Here is an 18,695-nt window from a genome sequence, read left to right as displayed (position 1 = left end):
ATTACACCCTTTAAATAAAAATATGTTTAGGGTTGACTTTCATTCTCGATTTTTTTTTCAAATACCAATTAAGTACTTTCTGTGTGATTTTGTATACTTCTTATTTTTATAGGTTTGCAGAGATAATTTATACGATGGAATATTCATTCTAATGTAACATCGATCATAAAAATCTAAGACTTCAAATTGCATAATTTAAAGAAAGTGATTGGTCCATGAACTCGAAGTTAGTCCGAGAACTCGATGCAAATAAGCCAGAAATATTTTAAAAAAATAGGTTAGCTGGAGTCCGAGACGGGTTCAACCCCTCTGGCTAAATATATTAGGCAACCGATGGGAAACATATAAAAAGGGCTTACGCCGATATTTGGTCGTCCTGTAAGTCTGGTTAATTAGATAAAAGTCTAGATCTTAGTAAGTTTTAGACTTGTTACTTATAATATAAAAATACTCATGCATGTGCTTGGCACGTGACCCACTTTACTGATGTTAGACAGTAAATCGAGAATGTGAGTCAACCATATACATATCCTCATTTTGGTGGTGTAATCTTAAAATTGCTATGTAACTGGGAGATCAATGTCTAAACAAACCCTAATTATTTGGTGAAGGGTATTTTTGTCATAATTTACTCACGTGGTTGGTACGCAAACCACTTAACTGATATTTAACGGAAAAAAACGAGAATGAGGGTCAACGTCATACATATTTTCAGTTTAGGGGTGTAGTCCTAATATTGCTGAATAGTTGGGGGCCAATGTCTAAATAACCCAAAAGAAAAGAAAATCGTCGATGTATGGACAAACAAAGTTCTTAGGTGGGGATTATTTGTTCGAAACTTTTATAAAATCTTCAAGGTGCTTGAGACCTTTGAAGTTCAGTGTTATGGGTTTCAACCCTTTTTTTTAAGAATTTTGAAGTTTTGTGTTATTGGTTAAAACCTATATTCAAAACCTTTAAAGTTTCGCGTTATTAGTTCAAGTTCAGTGTTATGGGTTTCGACCTTTTTTTAAGAATTTTGAAGTTCTGTGTTATTGGTTAGAACCTTTATTTAAAACCTCTAAAGTTTCGCGTTATTGGTTCAGATCTTTTTTTAAGAACTTTAAAAGAACGTGTTATTCATTTTTAATGATAAACTAAGAACTTTTAATCAAAGACATGACCTAGGAACTTTTCGAGACAAATTTACTCATAAAATAGTCAAATTCAAAGATCCACCTAAATAGGTGGGTCTTTTAGATTCTTACTTTGAGTGTACAAAAAAATTATTGTCAAGCCCGTGTGGTAGGGGGTGCGGGACGTGTACCCGCATTTGGTCCCCACCACAAAGGGTCATTTCTTTATTCCTCCTAAAAGAGTTATTTCCTTTTTGGCCCCCTACTTTGTGACCAACTTCCTTTTTGACCCCCCTATTTTTCATAAATTTAAATTTGGCCCCTTATTTTCAAGTAAATGTCATAATTACCCTTCATAATTTCAAAGTAAAAATATTACCACCTCCCATATTTTCAAGTAAACGCTATAACTACTCGGAATTTTTTTTTTTTAACATTTTTAATATTATTTTTGATATTTTTATTTTGAAATTAGGAAGGGTAGTTACGACATTTACTTGAAAATAGGGGGTCAAATTTGAATTTATGAAAAATAGGAGGCCAACAAGGAAGCTGGTCACAAAGTAGGGGGCCAAAAAGGAAATAACTCTTCCTAAAAAGTAACAAGTTACATACTTGTTAGAGCATCTCCAACCACAATCTGTCTTAGGCCGAAAAAACAAATTTTTCACCCAAAATTTTTTGCCTCAGCTCAGCCTAAAAAATTCAGCTCCAACCTAAGCCGAAAATTTGTTTATGTGGGAAATGTGTGTGTGGCGTTTTTGTTGGTGTGCGAGAAACGTGTGTAAACACGTTTTTGAATTATTTTCAAAATAATATATTTTTTTCCAAGGTTGAAACATCATTCGGGGACCGACACTTTTGTTCAATGATTTTAATAATTCAATGCAAAAGTCGGTTTGTATTAATATAATTTTATTATTATTGTTGGTTTTGATTTTTAAGTTGTTTTATATTTTTTAGTTATTTTTTATTTTTTAGTTATTTTTAATTTTATATTTAATTGTTTAATATTTTTATTTTACAAAAAAAATGAAAAAAATAAGGCAGATCTGGTCGTTGGATAATCCAACGGCCAAGATCTCTCCCCAATGTGACCGTTGGTCACATTTGGGGACACCTTCAGTCGCCCCTAATGTTAAGGGCGACTGAAGGTGCGACTCAAGCTCCGCCCCAGGCGACTGAGCTTGGAGCACCGGGGGGAGGCCATAAATTTGAATTTATGGCCTCCGCCCCGCTGGGGCTGGAGTTGCTCTTACCTCCATAATTTTTCTCCCTCTCACACACACAGACATTTTCTCATCACATAAATGTTTTTTTTCTCTTCTTATCTCTCTAGTGTTGTTGATTTCTCCCTGTCTCAAATCTCTCTTTTTTCCTCTCGAACTCCTTATCTAATTTGTCTGTCTCCATACCTCCATCTCTTATAAAAAAATCATATAAATAACTGATTATTTTCATTTAATTCTTTTTACGTGAGTCAAAGAAGTCTATGTGTTTAGTATTTATTTTAGGAGTCTACCTTTTCTTACGTGAGTCCAAGAAGTTGAATTTTTTTTACTATTCTTCTGTTTATGATTCTCATATATATATATTTACATATTGTTGCAATTTTTCTAAAAAGTCTTAGATTCTAGTTCTTAAAAACATTTTAAAAGATGAAAGAAATACACAAATAACAAAATGGTTGAAAATAAGTGCAGTGGAGTAGAAATAAAGATAAATTTAGCTATTGTACCTATAATTCACGGAGAATGAAAAAAAATACAAGGATGTGAAAGCCACGAGATTCACACTTTGCGTCACTCGCATGGAAACGTAACTTACCAACTGAGCTAATAATTTTTTTAGTATTTAATTCGATAATTCGAGTTATATATCAGTTAACTTCAGTCTTGCGTTTATACGGGACTCTTGCAATAGGGGGCTCAGAGTGGTTGTCTTACCAACACCCATCACTACACCGGTCTGGGTGGTTGTATAGTTAAATTGAAGTTTATAGATCGAGTTGTTTATGGTTAATGAGTATTAACTATGGTGATACTACAAAAATTTATGGTTAATGAATATACATTATATATATACTTATATTACTTTTGATGAAAAAATTTAGAGAAAGATTCTTTTTTTTTTTTAAGTATGAAGGTCGTTGGTCGCCGGAAATTTTGGTCGGTTGGCGACCTTATTGGAGAAGATGGTGAGTTGGCGAGATGGATGACGTGGCAGAGAGAGGTGATGAGATGGAGGAGAGAGATGACAACGCGGAAGGGTAGCGTTGGGAGAGGGAGAAAGAATTTAACGGACATGTGGCGGTAACGGGAAAAAGGGGTCATCTGGGTATTTTCGATAAAGTAGGGGGCTACGTAGGAAGCTGGTCATAAAGTAGGGGCCCGTTTTGAAAATAACCCTTTTATCATTCACAATTTTTTCCTATTTTATGTGAAAAAGCTCGCTAGCTTTTTTTCTTCTCCATCTTTCAATTCATTCGCTCGATCACTTGCGAATCATTCTTCGCAAGGTAAGTCGATTTTCTGTTCTTCATTTTGTTTATTCAATCCAAATCTTAGATCTATAACTTTTCGTTTCTTTTAATTCTGATTTTACGGTCTAGATCTGTTTAAGAGGTTAATGAAATTCTCTTTTCTATTTGAATTTGAATTGATAATATTAATGGCTGCGATTCTTTTCTGTTGTTTATTGTTTGATTTGAGATTTTCTAATTCGATTTAGAGTTGTTTATGAAATGAGGATTGTCTTTAGGTTACTCGAAGAGGAATCATTTGGATCTGTTCGATTCTTTTGTATTGATGCCATTTTTCTGTTTAAAGTTAGGTTACTCATAGATCTTGCTAATAGGATTCTTACCTGGTTCAGATATTGATAGTGGTGATCTCTTATGTGATTTATGGCCGTGGTCTTAAGGTCGTTTTTAGGATCATAGTTTTTCATCAGATCTATCAAATGAAATGACATTATTTTTAGGAAACTCTGTTTAGTGATTAGTAAAATGATCGTAAGTTTTCAGAGGAATTGGAGGATTTATATCAATTTTAGGGTTTATAGAATTTGTGTACCTTCAAGTCCTCTTGAAATGGACGATCTGCTAACAAATGTTCGTTTAGTATATTGATCTTGTGAGGTGGATCTCATTTTTTTGATGCCAATTTATTTGTTTTTCAATCATCAGGTTGGAGTATTAAAAGCTAAAGAGAGATGGGGTTGACATTCACAAAGCTTTTCAGTCGGCTTTTTGCCAAGAAAGAGATGCGTATTCTGATGGTTGGTCTCGATGCGGCTGGTAAGACTACTATCTTGTACAAGCTCAAACTTGGAGAGATCGTCACAACCATTCCCACAATTGGTAAGTTACTTGATCTCGTTGTTTTGTTCATTAACCTTTACCATGTTACATGCTGAAACTGTTGTTCAAACGTTGATCCTGCTTTTCCTCTTTCGTCTGTACTAATTTTTACTTCAATTGTTCACATGCTTTATACTAAATATCTGATGCCTAGTTGAGGTGGCTTATTATAGTTTTGTTAATATTGTCGTCGTGATCTTTAATTATCTTAACCTCCCAAAGCTACAATCTTTCGCGTAATTTCCCCTCACATTTTTTTTTAGAACGAGTAAGAGGGACTAATGAGGTGTAGGTTATGTAATGGGTCCATTTTAAGGAAGTTGATAATTCAATTCTTCTGCAGTACTACTGATCTGAATACCCTTTAGTTTCTTATCACATATGAGGGATTTGAAAACTAGGTCACTTTTTCTATATATCTGAGGTTACATCTCTCATGCGGGATTTGAGCATATCTAAGATTTACCTTTCAAATTTAGACTTTTCATAGTTCTATAGTTTTTTGGATGTAACAACTCAACTGGCTATTCTTCTGCAGGATTCAACGTGGAGACAGTGGAATACAAGAACATCAGCTTTACTGTTTGGGATGTCGGGGGTCAGGACAAGGTTTGGATTTTTTTATTTTGAGGTTTTATGTTCTCTGTCGTGATGTACAACTGGATCTTTTCACCTTTTTTCAGAGCCCATGACTTCCTTGTATCTTCATATATTTTCTCTGTTTTGTAATTTGTATTGACTTTAATGGATGTCATTGTCTCTGTGTTTTTTTTTTCCTACCATCTATTTGATAGTAGTTAATCTGTCCAATTTTATTTGTCACAGATCCGTCCATTGTGGAGGCACTATTTCCAAAACACACAAGGCTTAATCTTTGTGGTGGATAGCAATGACAGAGATCGAGTTGTTGAAGCAAGGGATGAGTTGCACAGGATGTTGAATGAGGTAATCATTTATTTTTATTTCTATTTCTTGTAGTTACCTGCTATTGTGTATTCATCAGTATTTGCTCATCGCAAATGATATACGTTAATCAGTACTTGCTTCTTAGTAGAGTTACATGTTGAGAATAACATCTATGGTGTGAATAATGCAAATATCATTAGCAAAAATGTGCGAGTATCTGAATAGCCAGAGAATTTTGATGGCCGCCCGCCTGATGGAAGAAAAAATCCCACAGGTTCCTGGCCCAACCCAATCCACACTAACTTAGGTCTGCTCATCGCAATCTCATTCCAAGTAATCCTTGAAGAGGAAGGACCTATATAATGTATATAGTATTTTAGCACATACATATATAGTATAAAGAAAGTTGCTTGGAAGTCCAAAAGTAATCGACATGGCCTTTAAGAAGAGACTTCTATCCACCGTCAAAGCTTATGTTTTGTTGATTTTGATCATTATGTTAATGTCGAAAGAGGGTGTACAGAAGTTCTTAATGTCAATAATCAATGTGGTGGCAGGATGAGTTGCGAGATGCTGTGTTGCTTGTATTTGCTAACAAACAGGATCTTCCTAATGCAATGAATGCTGCTGAGATAACTGATAAGCTTGGTCTCCACTCTCTTCGTCAACGCCATTGGTAAGTTTTCCTTCACTTCTATCCTTAGTTTATTCTTTTCAAACCTTAGTTTATTCTTTGTCGTCCTGATTTTGAGTCTGACATTCTGCTGATCGATTGTTCAGGTACATCCAGAGTACATGTGCAACATCAGGCGAGGGTCTTTACGAGGGTTTGGATTGGCTTTCAAACAACATAGCTAACAAGGCAAGCACTGTTTGAATTCATTTTCTATTGTTGCACATTCTATTTGATTTTGAACCATAATATATTAATAAATATATCATCTCCTAAGTTAAGATTAGAATTTTCCCTTATTGTCAGAAATCTTACTTGTCTGAGTTGACATATCTGAAACCGACTTGTCTGAATCAACCCATTTGTGTTGTTGCAGGCTTAAGGTAATTGGTGCAGAGTGGAAGTATTTTCTAGGTATTTTGCCCTGAGAGATATATGGTGTGTGGTAATATGATTTGAGAGAGGGAAACCTCTCATTTTGCTTTGGCTTACAAACTTTTATATCATATGTTGTAATAGCAAGAATTGAATGGCTGAGACTTAAGATTTCATTGGTTTATATTATCTCTACTTGAAAATCTTGACGCGGTTCTTATTATCATTTAGCAATTGCTACAAATCGAACAGTTATTCTAATGATAATGAAAGTAATATGCACGGGTACTGATTATCAAAGAATTAGGTGATGGTTGGATATCATCACAATTACTTGGGTAGTATTTGTTCTTTTATACTCTTAAACCTGGATCTGAATTTATTTGTGTAATTTATTGGCTCAACTAGTGGAACTAGATAATTAGACATGTCTTAATGTGAGAGGACTTGTTTGAAATGTGAGAGGACTTGTTTCCGTAATTCACTCGAGGCACGCCTCACGGTGCCCACTCAAACTGGTTTGAGTTTGTGTTCTTCAAACCCAGCACGGATACGCCCAGTCCGTGGCAGTGATGGTAGGCCAAGAGTAAAAAAAGGGGCACCTATAAACGCACCTAAATCAATCACTACTCGTTCACGGTTTGTACCCGTGTCCGTCCATGATCCATATCACGGTGTCCTGTGTCCGGCCATGATCCATATCAGTGTGTCCTCCTGTGTCCGTCCATGATCCATATCATAGTGTGTCCTTCCTCGCCCGTTGTGAAACACTGGTTGAGGGATAAGTTATCCTAGTGGTTGCTTTTAAAACATCTAATAGGAAACAATGTCACAACCTCATCCTATCCATTTGTTCTTTCATCTCTCTCTTTCTCTCACACACACACCTCTTCAACCAACAATGGCTTCAACCCTCTCTGCTCTCACCACTAGCTCTCCATCTTATCCAAAACCTACCTCTGCTTATTCTACTCCACCATTCAAAATTTTCCATAACCAAACCCTAAATTTCCCCTCCCAAAATTCTAAACTTTCCCGGAACTCCACATTTCTACCTCCCATTTCAGCTGTTGCAACAGAAAAAATAGAACAAATAGGTAATGAACTAAAAAACCTAACTCTAGAAGAAGCTAGAGGCCTAGTAGATTGGTTGCAAGAAGAACTCGGTGTTTCCGCAGCCGCATTCGCTCCAGCTGCCATAGCCGTAGCTCCCGGTGGTGGTGGAGGAGACGGAGCTGGACTAGTTGTAGTCGAAGAGAAGACGGAATTCGATGTAGTAATCGATGAAGTTCCGAGCAATGCAAGAATTGCAACAATTAAAGCAGTTAGAGCATTAACTAGTTTAGCATTGAAAGAAGCTAAAGAGTTGATTGAAGGATTACCAAAGAAATTTAAAGAAGGTGCTACAAAAGATGAAGCAGATGAAGCTAAGAAACAACTTGAAGAAGCTGGTGCTAAAGTTTCAATTGTTTAAGATATTTATATTAGTCTCAATCTTCTTTTAGATAAATTTCCACTGATTTTCTTGTTTCATTTTTTCTTTTTTCAGATTTTATAGTGTTTTGATTGGTAGTAATTGATTTGTTATTTCATTTCTCCTTGGATTTCAAAATCTAGTTTTTCTTTTTCTCTCGTTCTTAATGTTACCTAAGAGACTTAAGACTCTTTCCAAAGGAGAGTCTGTTCAATGGGCAAAACTTCTTAAGTTCGAATCGCGTTCTTTTTGGAAAAAGGAGAAATTGTGAAGCCAATTTAGTTAGGTGGTAAAATGTATATTTCTCAACTACAGATACGAATTTCATTAAGCTATCGGAGAATTAAGTCTTGCTCGATATTTTAAATGGGACATTGGGTTGTGACATCTTCGAAAAATAATTGACAGAAAGTATGTGATAATCTATATAAAAAGAGAGGAATATATCTTTTTCAGAATATACTTTCATCTTCAATGACTAGGATTGAAATTTAAATCTTCCAAATTTATTTCTAAAGATTGAGATTATGCCTACAAACTTATATTCAGTGGTTAGATTACATCTTCCAAACCTATCTCAAAAGGTTGAGATTATAGAACTTTTCATCCCCATTGTGTGCACGACTTATACCCTTGTAAAGACCTAAATTACAATTAGGGACCATCTCGAGATCGGGTGAATTTCTGGAACCATCCCCCCCAAATCTCTCTCTCTAGAAACCGTTTCTACAGGAAAAATTTCAAGTTTTCTTCGTTTTCTTCGGCAGAGGGAGGCGTTCCTCCGCCTGATCTTTCTTTTGGAAGGGGGGTGTTACCCATTTTAGTGTTTCCATTCGTTCATCCATCTATTTAAGGTATTTGAAGTATATCAGAGAGGAAAAGAAGAAAGAAAATGATTTCATTGTTTCTCTAAGATTCATCTGATTGGAGTTGATTAATTCAAATTCTCTTTTATGGGATGTGTCATCAATTTTAACCATCAGGGTCTGGGCATCTTCTTTGATTTTGATCTTTTCTCTCTAATTGATTAGTTAGATGGTGAAGGGATAAATCCAATTTTCATCAATTTACATCTTCGACAAGGAGTTCAGTCAAGCGAGATAAACCGAGATATGTCAAAGGAGTTGTTGTGCAGAAGAAATCGTCAATGATTCAGTATTTCAATATAATTAGTATATTGATTTTGGCGGCTCCTTAGTGGTGGCGGCAACTTCCTCTAGGCTGAGGTCTTTTTTTTGTGTCTGTGTCTTGTTTAATTCATTTCCCTTCATGAGACACTTTACATTCGAAGGTTCTCTGTAGAATTTTACGTTATAACTCTCATGTAGTTCTCAGATGAATAAGAATTCTCATACCATGTAATGATGTAATCGATTTCACTATGAGTGTTATTGTGGTTTTATTGTTGAAACAAGTATAAGGGTAATATTGTCAATTATGTTAAAGAGTAGAATGACCCAAATACCCAATCAGCGGTCAAGCTAGAGAAGTCGGGGACTTGAGTGTTAAAACGGAAACAGACATAGAGATTCTCCCTTCCATCAAAATCCAGTCAAGGGGACGAGACACTCATCGCAGGCGAGGTGATTTAGCATATCCACCGGCCGAAACTCAAAGGTATAATTCACTTCTCTCTACCTCTCAGATCTATATCATTATATACTCAGATGCAATTTCATTCTTGATCTTACAATTTCTTTACTTGCAATTTTATGTTTACTATGATTCTAAAACCCTAAATTAGTAAATTTGTTGTTAAGCTTTTCCCTAGATAGATCTAATTTCACTCTGTATCATTGTCATTGTCATTGATTTGTTTCTGTGAAACCCTATTTCTTTCAGTGATTGTAATTGTATTATTACTAAGATCTGTAGCAAATTTTGGGGACGTTTGATCTAATTCAGAACGACCTATAAATTAGTTCAGGAGTCAGCGGTTTCGGATGAGTTGGCTCTCATGCCGAAGTCTTCCTGATTGAATCCACATTCATTTTCGTGAAGCTTAGTTGATAACATAGACCCGAAGATACAGATTTCACAAAATTGTTCATTGATTTTGTGTACCCCATGAAGGCTTAAACTCCTAACTCTCATTTATGCTGTTAGCTCTAGATGATAGTATCACTCGTGTATTGCCGAAGGGAATGTTACCCATTCATATTATCTTTGCCGTTTCTCAACTCTCATGATGTAACGAATCGATTGTCTATTCTTAACTACCAACAGTCTTACATTAGCCACAACTCATCTGTTTGGATAACTTGGAAGGGTCTGAATCTGATTGGGTTTCTCTCGATTACTGAACTTTTACATGTTTTATATATTTGTTCTTAGCTCAATACTAGTATTTTGATATACTTTTGTGAGAAGTCTAACTAAAGAAATAACGTTTTTCGCAAACCCCTCGTAGAAATTCAGATGTGATTATGCAACCTGTTATGCACTAGGAAACATTGTGTGAGAAGAGTCCCCTTTGGACAAAAGGAAGACTCATGAGCCATGACTAAATTACTAATTGAAATATAATATAAGGTTTCCTCAACTCATTGTCAAATGGTTTTGAGATGGACAATTACAATTCTACAAACTTGATATGATGTCGGATGGTCGGAGCTAGGCCAACACATGATAAGCCAAACTGTCATGAGTATATATCATCAAACAAAAAGACACGTGTTATGCTGGAAGAATGACATTAATGAGGGGGTCTACTAATATATCCCACATGGAGAAATTGAAGTTTTATGACCAATGAAATACTGTATATGGCCTCCGCAGGCTCCCTACTCATTGCACAATTGGTTTTGCGTTGGGCTTGGATGTATGCAAACTTACTTAATACACAGTATCTGAGTTAGAATATTGAATTTATCGTTGGTTACTTCGAATCTTACGCAAAAAAGTAGAAATCTTTTAGCAAATTACCTAATTGTTTTTCGTCTCTTCTGACCTAGCTTAGTGTCCTTTCTCTTGATGCAATATCAATACCAAAACTAACAAATACTGTACTTCTGCAGATGATTGATGACGAAGCTCTTGGATTTCTCGCCAACTTCCTTGGCATCTTTATATTTGCACTCGTAATCGCTTACCATTACGTCGTGGCTGACCCAAAATATGAAGGCAACTGAAGCTATATTTCTTTATCTTAGGTTACAGACAGGTCGAATCTTCCATGAGAATCTGAAGTGGTAGATATCTAGCACTTTTGCAAATGAAACTACATAATTAGCAATGAGTTTAGAGTACATATTATCGACTTTCTGATTTGGCATAAACACCATACTTATGTGATTTTGCAGTTGTTCTTTTTAATAACTATGTAGAATGTGGCTATGAACTGAAATTTAATATACTTCTTGTCACATGCATTATTCTATCTCTTAAACTTCTCAATCGGGTGTGTGGCTTAGTGCAGTGTTATGTAATGCGATTTTTATAAATATTCTCCATGTGCTCCCTTCTCGATATTGTTTACCAAGTTTTGACAAAATATTTTTTGAATTTCTTCAAAATATTATTGTAAGATATGTTTAGGTTTGTGCAGTCTGGTGTACTTGGCACTCAGAAGTGTTGTCAACTTGTCTTTACATATATGCCTCTCACATGTGGGGGTCGTGGGATGGTAACGGTCTAAGGAGTTGTGTTGTCTTGTTAGAAGTCTGTATCTACTAAAGGAATTTTCCTTTTGAAATGTGAAGGAACTCTGAAATCGAAGAAGCCTATATTTCATGGTAGGATTTAGGGCCTAAAGTTTGTATATGTTGATTCGAACTGTTAGAACAAGACAACAATTTCCCGGTGCATAAAATTTGAATGGTCTCATTTATTTTTCCGTATCGAATTACAGGCATTGATGTACAAATAACCACGTGCTATTTACGAACATACATATGTATTTTATCATAGCGATAAAATCTTAGCAAGATTATGTAGGAGAACAGTGGTAAGATTTGGCCGGCCGACTATATGAGGAATCCGCGGATTTTTTCTATGTACAAAAATGACACACATAAATAGATTGTGCAAGATGTTGGGGTGATTTTACTTTTTGTTAGCACCACAAACTTGCTTGTGCCAATCCAAAAATGGATTCCTTGTACAAGAAATAATTGAAATCATTTGCCAAACTTGATTACAAGATAGCAATGAAATTTACTTGGTCAAGAAGTTATTTTTAGAAGCTTAATTACAAGAAAGGATTGATGATCATTAACTCTACCCAACACACTAACTACCTTGTCTCATAATTAATCATAAACATGCCTCCATCCATCTGTTACAAAATGGAGAAGAATTCACTCATCTTGTCTCCCCCTCTATCCCATGTTTACATACACCATAAATATTTTGCTACCCTCAAATACAACAATTTTTTGACTATCACCTCATGGTGTTCACTTACAAATTTGATGTTTTTGATCATGAGGTTAACTCATTTGTAGTGACTTTATTCGATAAGGACGAAACCAAAGAGTAAAAGAAAAGGAAGCTACGCAACGAAGATGAAAATAAAATTCCACTGTACCAAAATATGCATCTAAATTGTAGAAAATTGTGAATTTAATTTTGAATACTTAAAGATATCAGAAATAATGTATAGAAATATGTAGTTTATAAAGTTTGTAAAAAAAAAATAGTGGTAGTTTCTTGTATCAACTAAAAGATTTCTGCAAGAGAAAAATGACCAACAATAAAACAAAATAAAATATGTAAAAAAACTTAGGAAACCTAAATGGTGGACTAAATTGAAATTCATTTGACACTTTGGACTTTCAGATATATAAACAAAATTCTCATAAAAAAAAAAAAAAATACATAAACAAAAAAAAGTTCAGGATCCTTCCGTTTAAGTTACTCTAGAAACTTTTTATTTGACTTAACAAGGAGTCAAGGACTTAATCCTTCTCCATCGGTTTTTCTTGAATTCAAACGTCTTCTTCTTGACCATCTTCTTTTCTAGAAACCAAAATAGGGGTAAACATTTCAACAAAATTTCTTGATTGATTAGAAGGTTCGAATAATTTCTTCATTGTTTTAAGTTTCTAATACCTTGGTCCTTGGGAGTCGCAAAGAAAGAAAGAAGGACAAAACAATGGATGAATAGTGACCTCACATTTGGTAGACCTACGCCTACCTACCTTCTTCCCCTCACTACTACTACTACTACCTGTTGTGCTGGCACTTTCTAGACCACTTATTTGTTAGCCCTATATCATGAGCAGTTAGTTCTAACTGCAAATTGGATATATCACAATCTCATTCTTCCCAACTTTAGGTCTCATTTGATTCCGGACACTATGTAGTTTGCAATAAAAGGTTCATTCGTTTCATCTTTTTATGCACATGTGAAAGAGGCAGCTTTTATAGAAGTTTTAGATTAGTTTGTGCCGAGATCGAACAAATTATTCATGTCCACAACTTTTTTTGATACATTATACGACTTACTGTTTGCTTGCAAATTGAGAATTGTAATGTCATTGGCATCGAGCAGATAAATATACTCATTTTCTACATGGGTATAAACAATGAAAGGTGCACACCGTTCAATAAATAGCCGAGTGTGTTAAAAGGTTTGACTTGCGTCTGTCCCTGGTCCTTTCAAGCATAGCAATCTTTCCCTCGTAGATAAAAGTAAGATCTGTTAAGTCGTGTTCTTATTGTATGACTATTAGATCAATACAGTATCAGTCAATTATGTAAGATTGTCTGATTAACTCTCTAAGATGAGTTTGGCATGACTCGTTTAAAAACCTCGTCGAGTCCAATTACATTATTTTTTTCATTTTTTAACCTATTATGTTGGATCTATGTATATCATATTATGTATATACAAAATAAACAATGATATCACGTCCAAATGTCGTTTAATCCTATAAACTTTCTAAGGATATTACATTTAGAATATTGATTTTATCGTTAAATTATTTTTAAATTACGTTTGACCATATTTGACGGCAACTTTACTTTAACCACAGTGCTTGTGATCATTGTACTTTCTAATATAGGCTTCAAGAGTCATTACATTCACTACAGTATGGATAAATCACGGATACGTACATGAATTGAACAAATCCGATGACTACCATCATTAAAGATTATCGATTATAATAAATGACGAATTTTATCTCTGTGGACGGGTAGAAAGTCACACGGTTAGAGAGATCGTTAGGTGGACACCAGCAACTAGGCTTCGGGCCTCCAAATAGGCAGGTTGACGGGCAGAAGGTCGGGTCTGGTAGTCGGGTAGATGGGTAGACGAACGTCCGAGTAGAGAACGGCTACTGATAGACCAACGTCTGGGTCGGAAGCGGGTACCAGAGACCTGTTGACCTGCACAAGAGAAACAAAACCGTGAAGTCCAAAGGGGCACCGGAGATGGTGTCGGCCAAGGACCCTCCGACGGTCAAGTCAGTGACTTAGTTCGATAATGTAAATGAATAAACCGAAAGTAGAGTTACTAATGATAGTGGAGTCGTTGTAGTATCGGAGGTGGCGCGACTCGCAGAGTGGCCGGAGCTCGGTTCTACGGAAAGATGAGTCGGGTAGCTCCTGGTCTACTCGGGCGGTTGAGTAGACTTCTGGTTAGGCAGAGTAGACTTCTGATCACGGCAGAGTAGACTTCTGATGATGGTAGAGCAGACTTCTGGTGATGGCAGAGTAGGCTTCTGGTCACGGTAGGGTAGATTAGAAAGGTAGAAGAGGAACATAGAGCCTCCAATAAGATCTGGTGAAGTATCGTAGACACTTCTGGCCGGAACCTCCTTCTTTGACTAACTAAGATAAGATGTCGCCGGAGTAGACGGATTCTAGTCGGAGCTTTAGTGGTGAATGCTCGATGTGATCGGAGAAAAAGGGTTTCTGGAACGCCAAGTTGAGAGTAAGTAAGTAATTTCGAGTGAGAGTGAGATGATCCCTTCTGAGAATGAGGCCTCCTCTATTTATAGAACTTAGAGAAGAATAACCACCCATGGGCGTGGGTTAGTTAGATCCGGAATAGTAGGATCTCATTAGAGTGCCTTCGTAGCCGTTGATCTCTGGATGGGGCGTCGTAGCCCTACGATGCCTGCTGCATTAGTCCGCTTGTTCCCGGTAGAAGATGCATACTACTCCCTCAAAGTAGCGCAAGACTCGGTCTTCTACCATGACCTCAACGTATAGCGAAATGTTAGGGATTGAGGTGACTTGTTCTTTAACTGATAGCCACGTGGTGGCGTGACCCTACGAAGTCCGAGTGAGTTGACAAGTCAGACTAGGGTTGTCACGCTAGAAGAGTGTAGGGTTTTGTGTATCCTATACACTAACTAGTGTTGTAAGCGGAATCTCAAACATCTCATGTTTAACACTAGATTGCCCAGGATCGTCATGCATAAACTAATCAATGAACTAGAGAGGGATAAATACCTTAACGCGTTTTTCCCTCGAACCATTCCAATCGCATGCAAAGATCGAGAGCTCCAACTGTAGCTCCTCTACTTGAGACACCGAGTGAATAGACTTGTTCTCCTTTCCTTTCAGACTGCTAGGACTTACTAGAAGGTTGAGAAGAACTCTTCTTCTTGACTAGATTGATATAATGAAAACTTTTTCTCTATATTCCTCTCTCTCCAATAGCTGTATATTCAGAGAGAGAGAGAGAGAGCTGTATATTTTTCCTTAGAGAAAAATCCACACCTTTTCTGTTCTCAACTGACCCAATATATAGACAAACCCTAATTAGAATCTCATTCAGATTAGGTTTTCTATTTTCTGGGTCACAGAAAAGATAATTACCAAAATACCCTTTTTGGGGTATTTTGATAATCCCCTTAAGTGTGGCCGGCCAGGGAAGCCCACCATGGGCCTTATATGGCCGGCCCACTTACTCTGGTCGGCCATCTCATGGCCGGCCCAAAGAGCCTTCCTTCTATCTTGTCCCGAATCTCCATTCGAACCCTTTCGGCCTTTCCAGTTGAATCCCATCCAACTTTAGCCAGTTCCCGTCTAGTCAAATCTCTCCGATCAAGTTACCACTCTTATGTGTAACCCGTTGTAGGATCCGGTCTATGTTAGCCGCGAATCAACTCCTTGATCCGACGATCGTAGTTGGCTTCTAGCAAAGCATTACGACCCCTAATTGGACCGGACTGGATGATCTTTACGTGTGGTCATCGTTATCCTAACTGACAAATTGATCGCATTGCCACCTTGGTCGAAGGACACTCCTTCGGAAGGACATCTCCTTCAGACCGAACGGATAAATCCTTCAGTCTCCCACTTGTACTTAGAACAAGCGCAATGCTCGATTCCCATGTCGCTTAGTATCTCATCTGATACGTCACACGTTTCAGACTTTCTTGATCCAGAGAACAACTGTCAATTCAAATGATTAACTCTTAATCCATTTGAGTGCGGCCACACATTTTACAGTTGCTTTTCCTCAAGTGGCCCAGAGATACTTATTCCTAACTTAATAGGAGGACATCATCCAGTCTTGTACTCCCACTTAACTTCATGTCTATCCTGTCTCCCCAGTATGCTGCCTTTATAACCTCCTTTTACGGCGCGACGTTTGACAGTACCAAAGTTCGACATTCCTTACATAAGATGAGTGGAGCACTCATGTTTACGGAATCTCTCCAATCTTGCCTATGAGAGTTTGTGACGCCTTTTTCAACTCCTTGAAAAAACTCTCATCTTTGGGTTAATCCGATGTAGATTCCCCAATCTACATCCATGTAATTGACTTAAATACCATATTCCTATAGCCCATGGAACTGCGCTATCAGTCAATTCCCATGCTAGTCTTCTTGAGTCATTGTTGTCCATGCAATGACCTGGACTAGGGACTCAATAATGAATCTATTCCATGTTCACTTAGTAGGGTTCCATTTACCAGATCACGTATCTGATAAACCTACCTGGAATTCCTCATTATTTTTGGACTGTCATTAAACACTAAACCATGATTTAACGACGAAATAATTAACTTATTTCTGATAATAAGAGTTTGTAAATCTTGAGCCTTCCCGTGTAACTCCTTACACCCCCAAGTTTACTAGTCTAAGCTTTTTAGGAAAGCTTAATGCCTATGACCTTAGTATTACCACCATACTTAGTCAAGGTGACAGTTTAGTTAATAGATCAAATCTATATGGATTTTGCTTGTTATCATCCGATGATAATCTTCAGTATCGCCATACCGAATTAAAACTTCCCAAGTTTTAACTACTTTCTTTTATTTGTAAAGTTTGCAACAGACTCTGCCTGGAACCTTTCCAGCTTACTGTTCTTCCAAGTCAAGATTGTCATCTTATTCTGGAAGTTTGCAACATATGACTTTTCAACCTTTTATTTTCATACCGAGATCACACAAGTTCTTCTCAAGTACATTGTGTGATCCAGATCAGCTTATCTGGATTTGATTGGTGACGACCATAAATACTCCAAGTATTTTGTGACGTCGAGGCGAATGCTAATCATGTCCCACATGACCGATCTTATGCCTTTTGCATAACCATCTTTCTCATGCGTGCTTGCTCATCAGAATCCTTCAGATTCAAAATCTTGCTAAGCTGTGTGCCATGAGACTTGGGTAGAAATACTCCGTTTGAGTGTTTCACATTGGACTTTTCAAGACCTTTTCTTGAACAAGTCTTATCACCTTCTCGATCTATCTCCATAGATCTTTGGTGCCCAAAAGCATTTCACCTTTATGTGGTCCTTTTATTGAGTCAGTTCTAAACTGTTTTCAACATCAGAATGTTGTTCTCAATCTCTAGTATGTCGTCTACATACCGGACCAAAGAAAACTGGGTCACTCCCACTAACCTTCTTGAACTTCTTAAATTCAAGATTTCTCTTCATTCCCAAAGAAAACAACTCTTGTATTCTTTGCTGAATCGAAGATTTCAACTACTACTTGCTCGCTTTAATCCCTTGATGGATTTTGAAGCTTGCATTCTCACTAGCTTTAGAAGAGTAAACTTCCTCCTGAATGTGTCATGTATACATTCCTTTGCTAGTAATAGATCATTATGGTCATGCTCTGGGAAACACCATTGTTTCCATCCTTGTCTGTTTTTCACTTTGAAAAACCTATTTGATCTTAACAGGAACCCTTCCTTTAAGCCAAATAGACCAAGTTCCAAACTTGGTTTCAGACATGGATACCATTCTGATCATATGGCTCCAAGCCATGTTTCGGAGCGATTCCGTCACAGCTAGCTCATTTTCTTCTTCAACCGGATCCCCATCCTCTGAGACAGATGTATGAGCTGTCAAGGTCTATAAGGGGTGTGAGCAACTTTGAGACACTCTCAACTCCTTGAGGGTTCTCCTGCGAATCACATTCGCTCTGCGCGGGAGGATCTCCGAGATCTACCATCTCTTCCTCTCTTTCCTTTTCTATCGGCTCAGAATAGTTAGGAATCGCGACTTCTGACATCGGTACAACGGTGTCAGTTTGTTGCTCAGATCGAATTTCTTCGGTGTCTAATATTTCTCCCATTTGTCTTCTTGAAATAACTCTTATTTCAAGGAAGACACCGCCACGAGCAACAACCACCTTGTTCTCTGATTACTTGTGGAAGAATCCCCAATATTTATTTATCCCATAAATAAATATTCTTTCTTGATATGCAAACTTGGTTCTTGGAAACCATTTACGTTTCATATCTATAGACCTTCAGAAAAGACCACTTTTGGAACCCTTCCAAACCCATACTCTTATGGTGTCTTTTCAGCTTTTGACGGAATATGGTTAGCTAGGAAGAACGACCGTATTTGAGAATATATCCTAGAAAGTGTTCG

General features: G+C 36.9%; 3 protein-coding genes across 3 annotated transcripts; all 3 read left to right on the top strand.

The window, feature by feature from the left end:
- The first annotated feature begins 3,527 nt into the window (after positions 1 to 3,527).
- On the top strand, positions 3,528 to 6,633 carry LOC147532607 (ADP-ribosylation factor 2). Its single transcript, XM_086647807.1, has 7 exons — positions 3,528 to 3,633; positions 4,303 to 4,476; positions 5,015 to 5,085; positions 5,302 to 5,421; positions 5,940 to 6,058; positions 6,163 to 6,244; positions 6,432 to 6,633. The coding sequence occupies exons 2-7, from the start codon at positions 4,329 to 4,331 to the stop codon at positions 6,435 to 6,437; spliced, it is 546 nt and encodes a 181-aa protein (XP_086503933.1). The 5' UTR covers positions 3,528 to 3,633; positions 4,303 to 4,328; the 3' UTR covers positions 6,438 to 6,633.
- A 558-nt stretch (positions 6,634 to 7,191) lies between these two features.
- Positions 7,192 to 8,026, top strand: LOC147532606 (large ribosomal subunit protein bL12c-like). The gene has a single exon (XM_086647806.1). The coding sequence runs from the start codon at positions 7,257 to 7,259 to the stop codon at positions 7,902 to 7,904; it is 648 nt and encodes a 215-aa protein (XP_086503932.1). The 5' UTR covers positions 7,192 to 7,256; the 3' UTR covers positions 7,905 to 8,026.
- Positions 8,027 to 10,921: 2,895 nt separating this feature from the next.
- Positions 10,922 to 11,275, top strand: LOC147532605 (dolichyl-diphosphooligosaccharide--protein glycosyltransferase subunit 4A). Its single transcript, XM_086647812.1, has one exon. The coding sequence runs from the start codon at positions 10,922 to 10,924 to the stop codon at positions 11,033 to 11,035; it is 114 nt and encodes a 37-aa protein (XP_086503938.1). The 3' UTR covers positions 11,036 to 11,275.
- The last annotated feature ends 7,420 nt before the right edge of the window (positions 11,276 to 18,695 follow it).

Source organism: Eschscholzia californica, unplaced genomic scaffold (genome assembly GCF_041429995.1).
Source record: "Eschscholzia californica isolate CP2 unplaced genomic scaffold, dmEscCali1.0.p SCAF_6, whole genome shotgun sequence".
Classification (NCBI taxonomy): domain Eukaryota; kingdom Viridiplantae; phylum Streptophyta; class Magnoliopsida; order Ranunculales; family Papaveraceae; genus Eschscholzia; species Eschscholzia californica.
Note: the sequence above shows the minus strand (reverse complement) of the source record. Positions and strands in the feature narration are given on the sequence as shown.

Coding starts and splice junctions, on each gene's coding strand:
- LOC147532606 (XM_086647806.1), top strand. CDS start 7,257: ATGTCACAACCTCATCCTATCCATTTGTTCTTTCATCTCTCTCTTTCT.
- LOC147532605 (XM_086647812.1), top strand. CDS start 10,922: ATGATTGATGACGAAGCTCTTGGATTTCTCGCCAACTTCCTTGGCATC.
- LOC147532607 (XM_086647807.1), top strand. CDS start 4,329: ATGGGGTTGACATTCACAAAGCTTTTCAGTCGGCTTTTTGCCAAGAAA. Junction 4,477..5,014: donor CACAACCATTCCCACAATTG/GTAAGTTACTTG, acceptor ATTCTTCTGCAG/GATTCAACGTGGAGACAGTG. Junction 5,086..5,301: donor ATGTCGGGGGTCAGGACAAG/GTTTGGATTTTT, acceptor TATTTGTCACAG/ATCCGTCCATTGTGGAGGCA.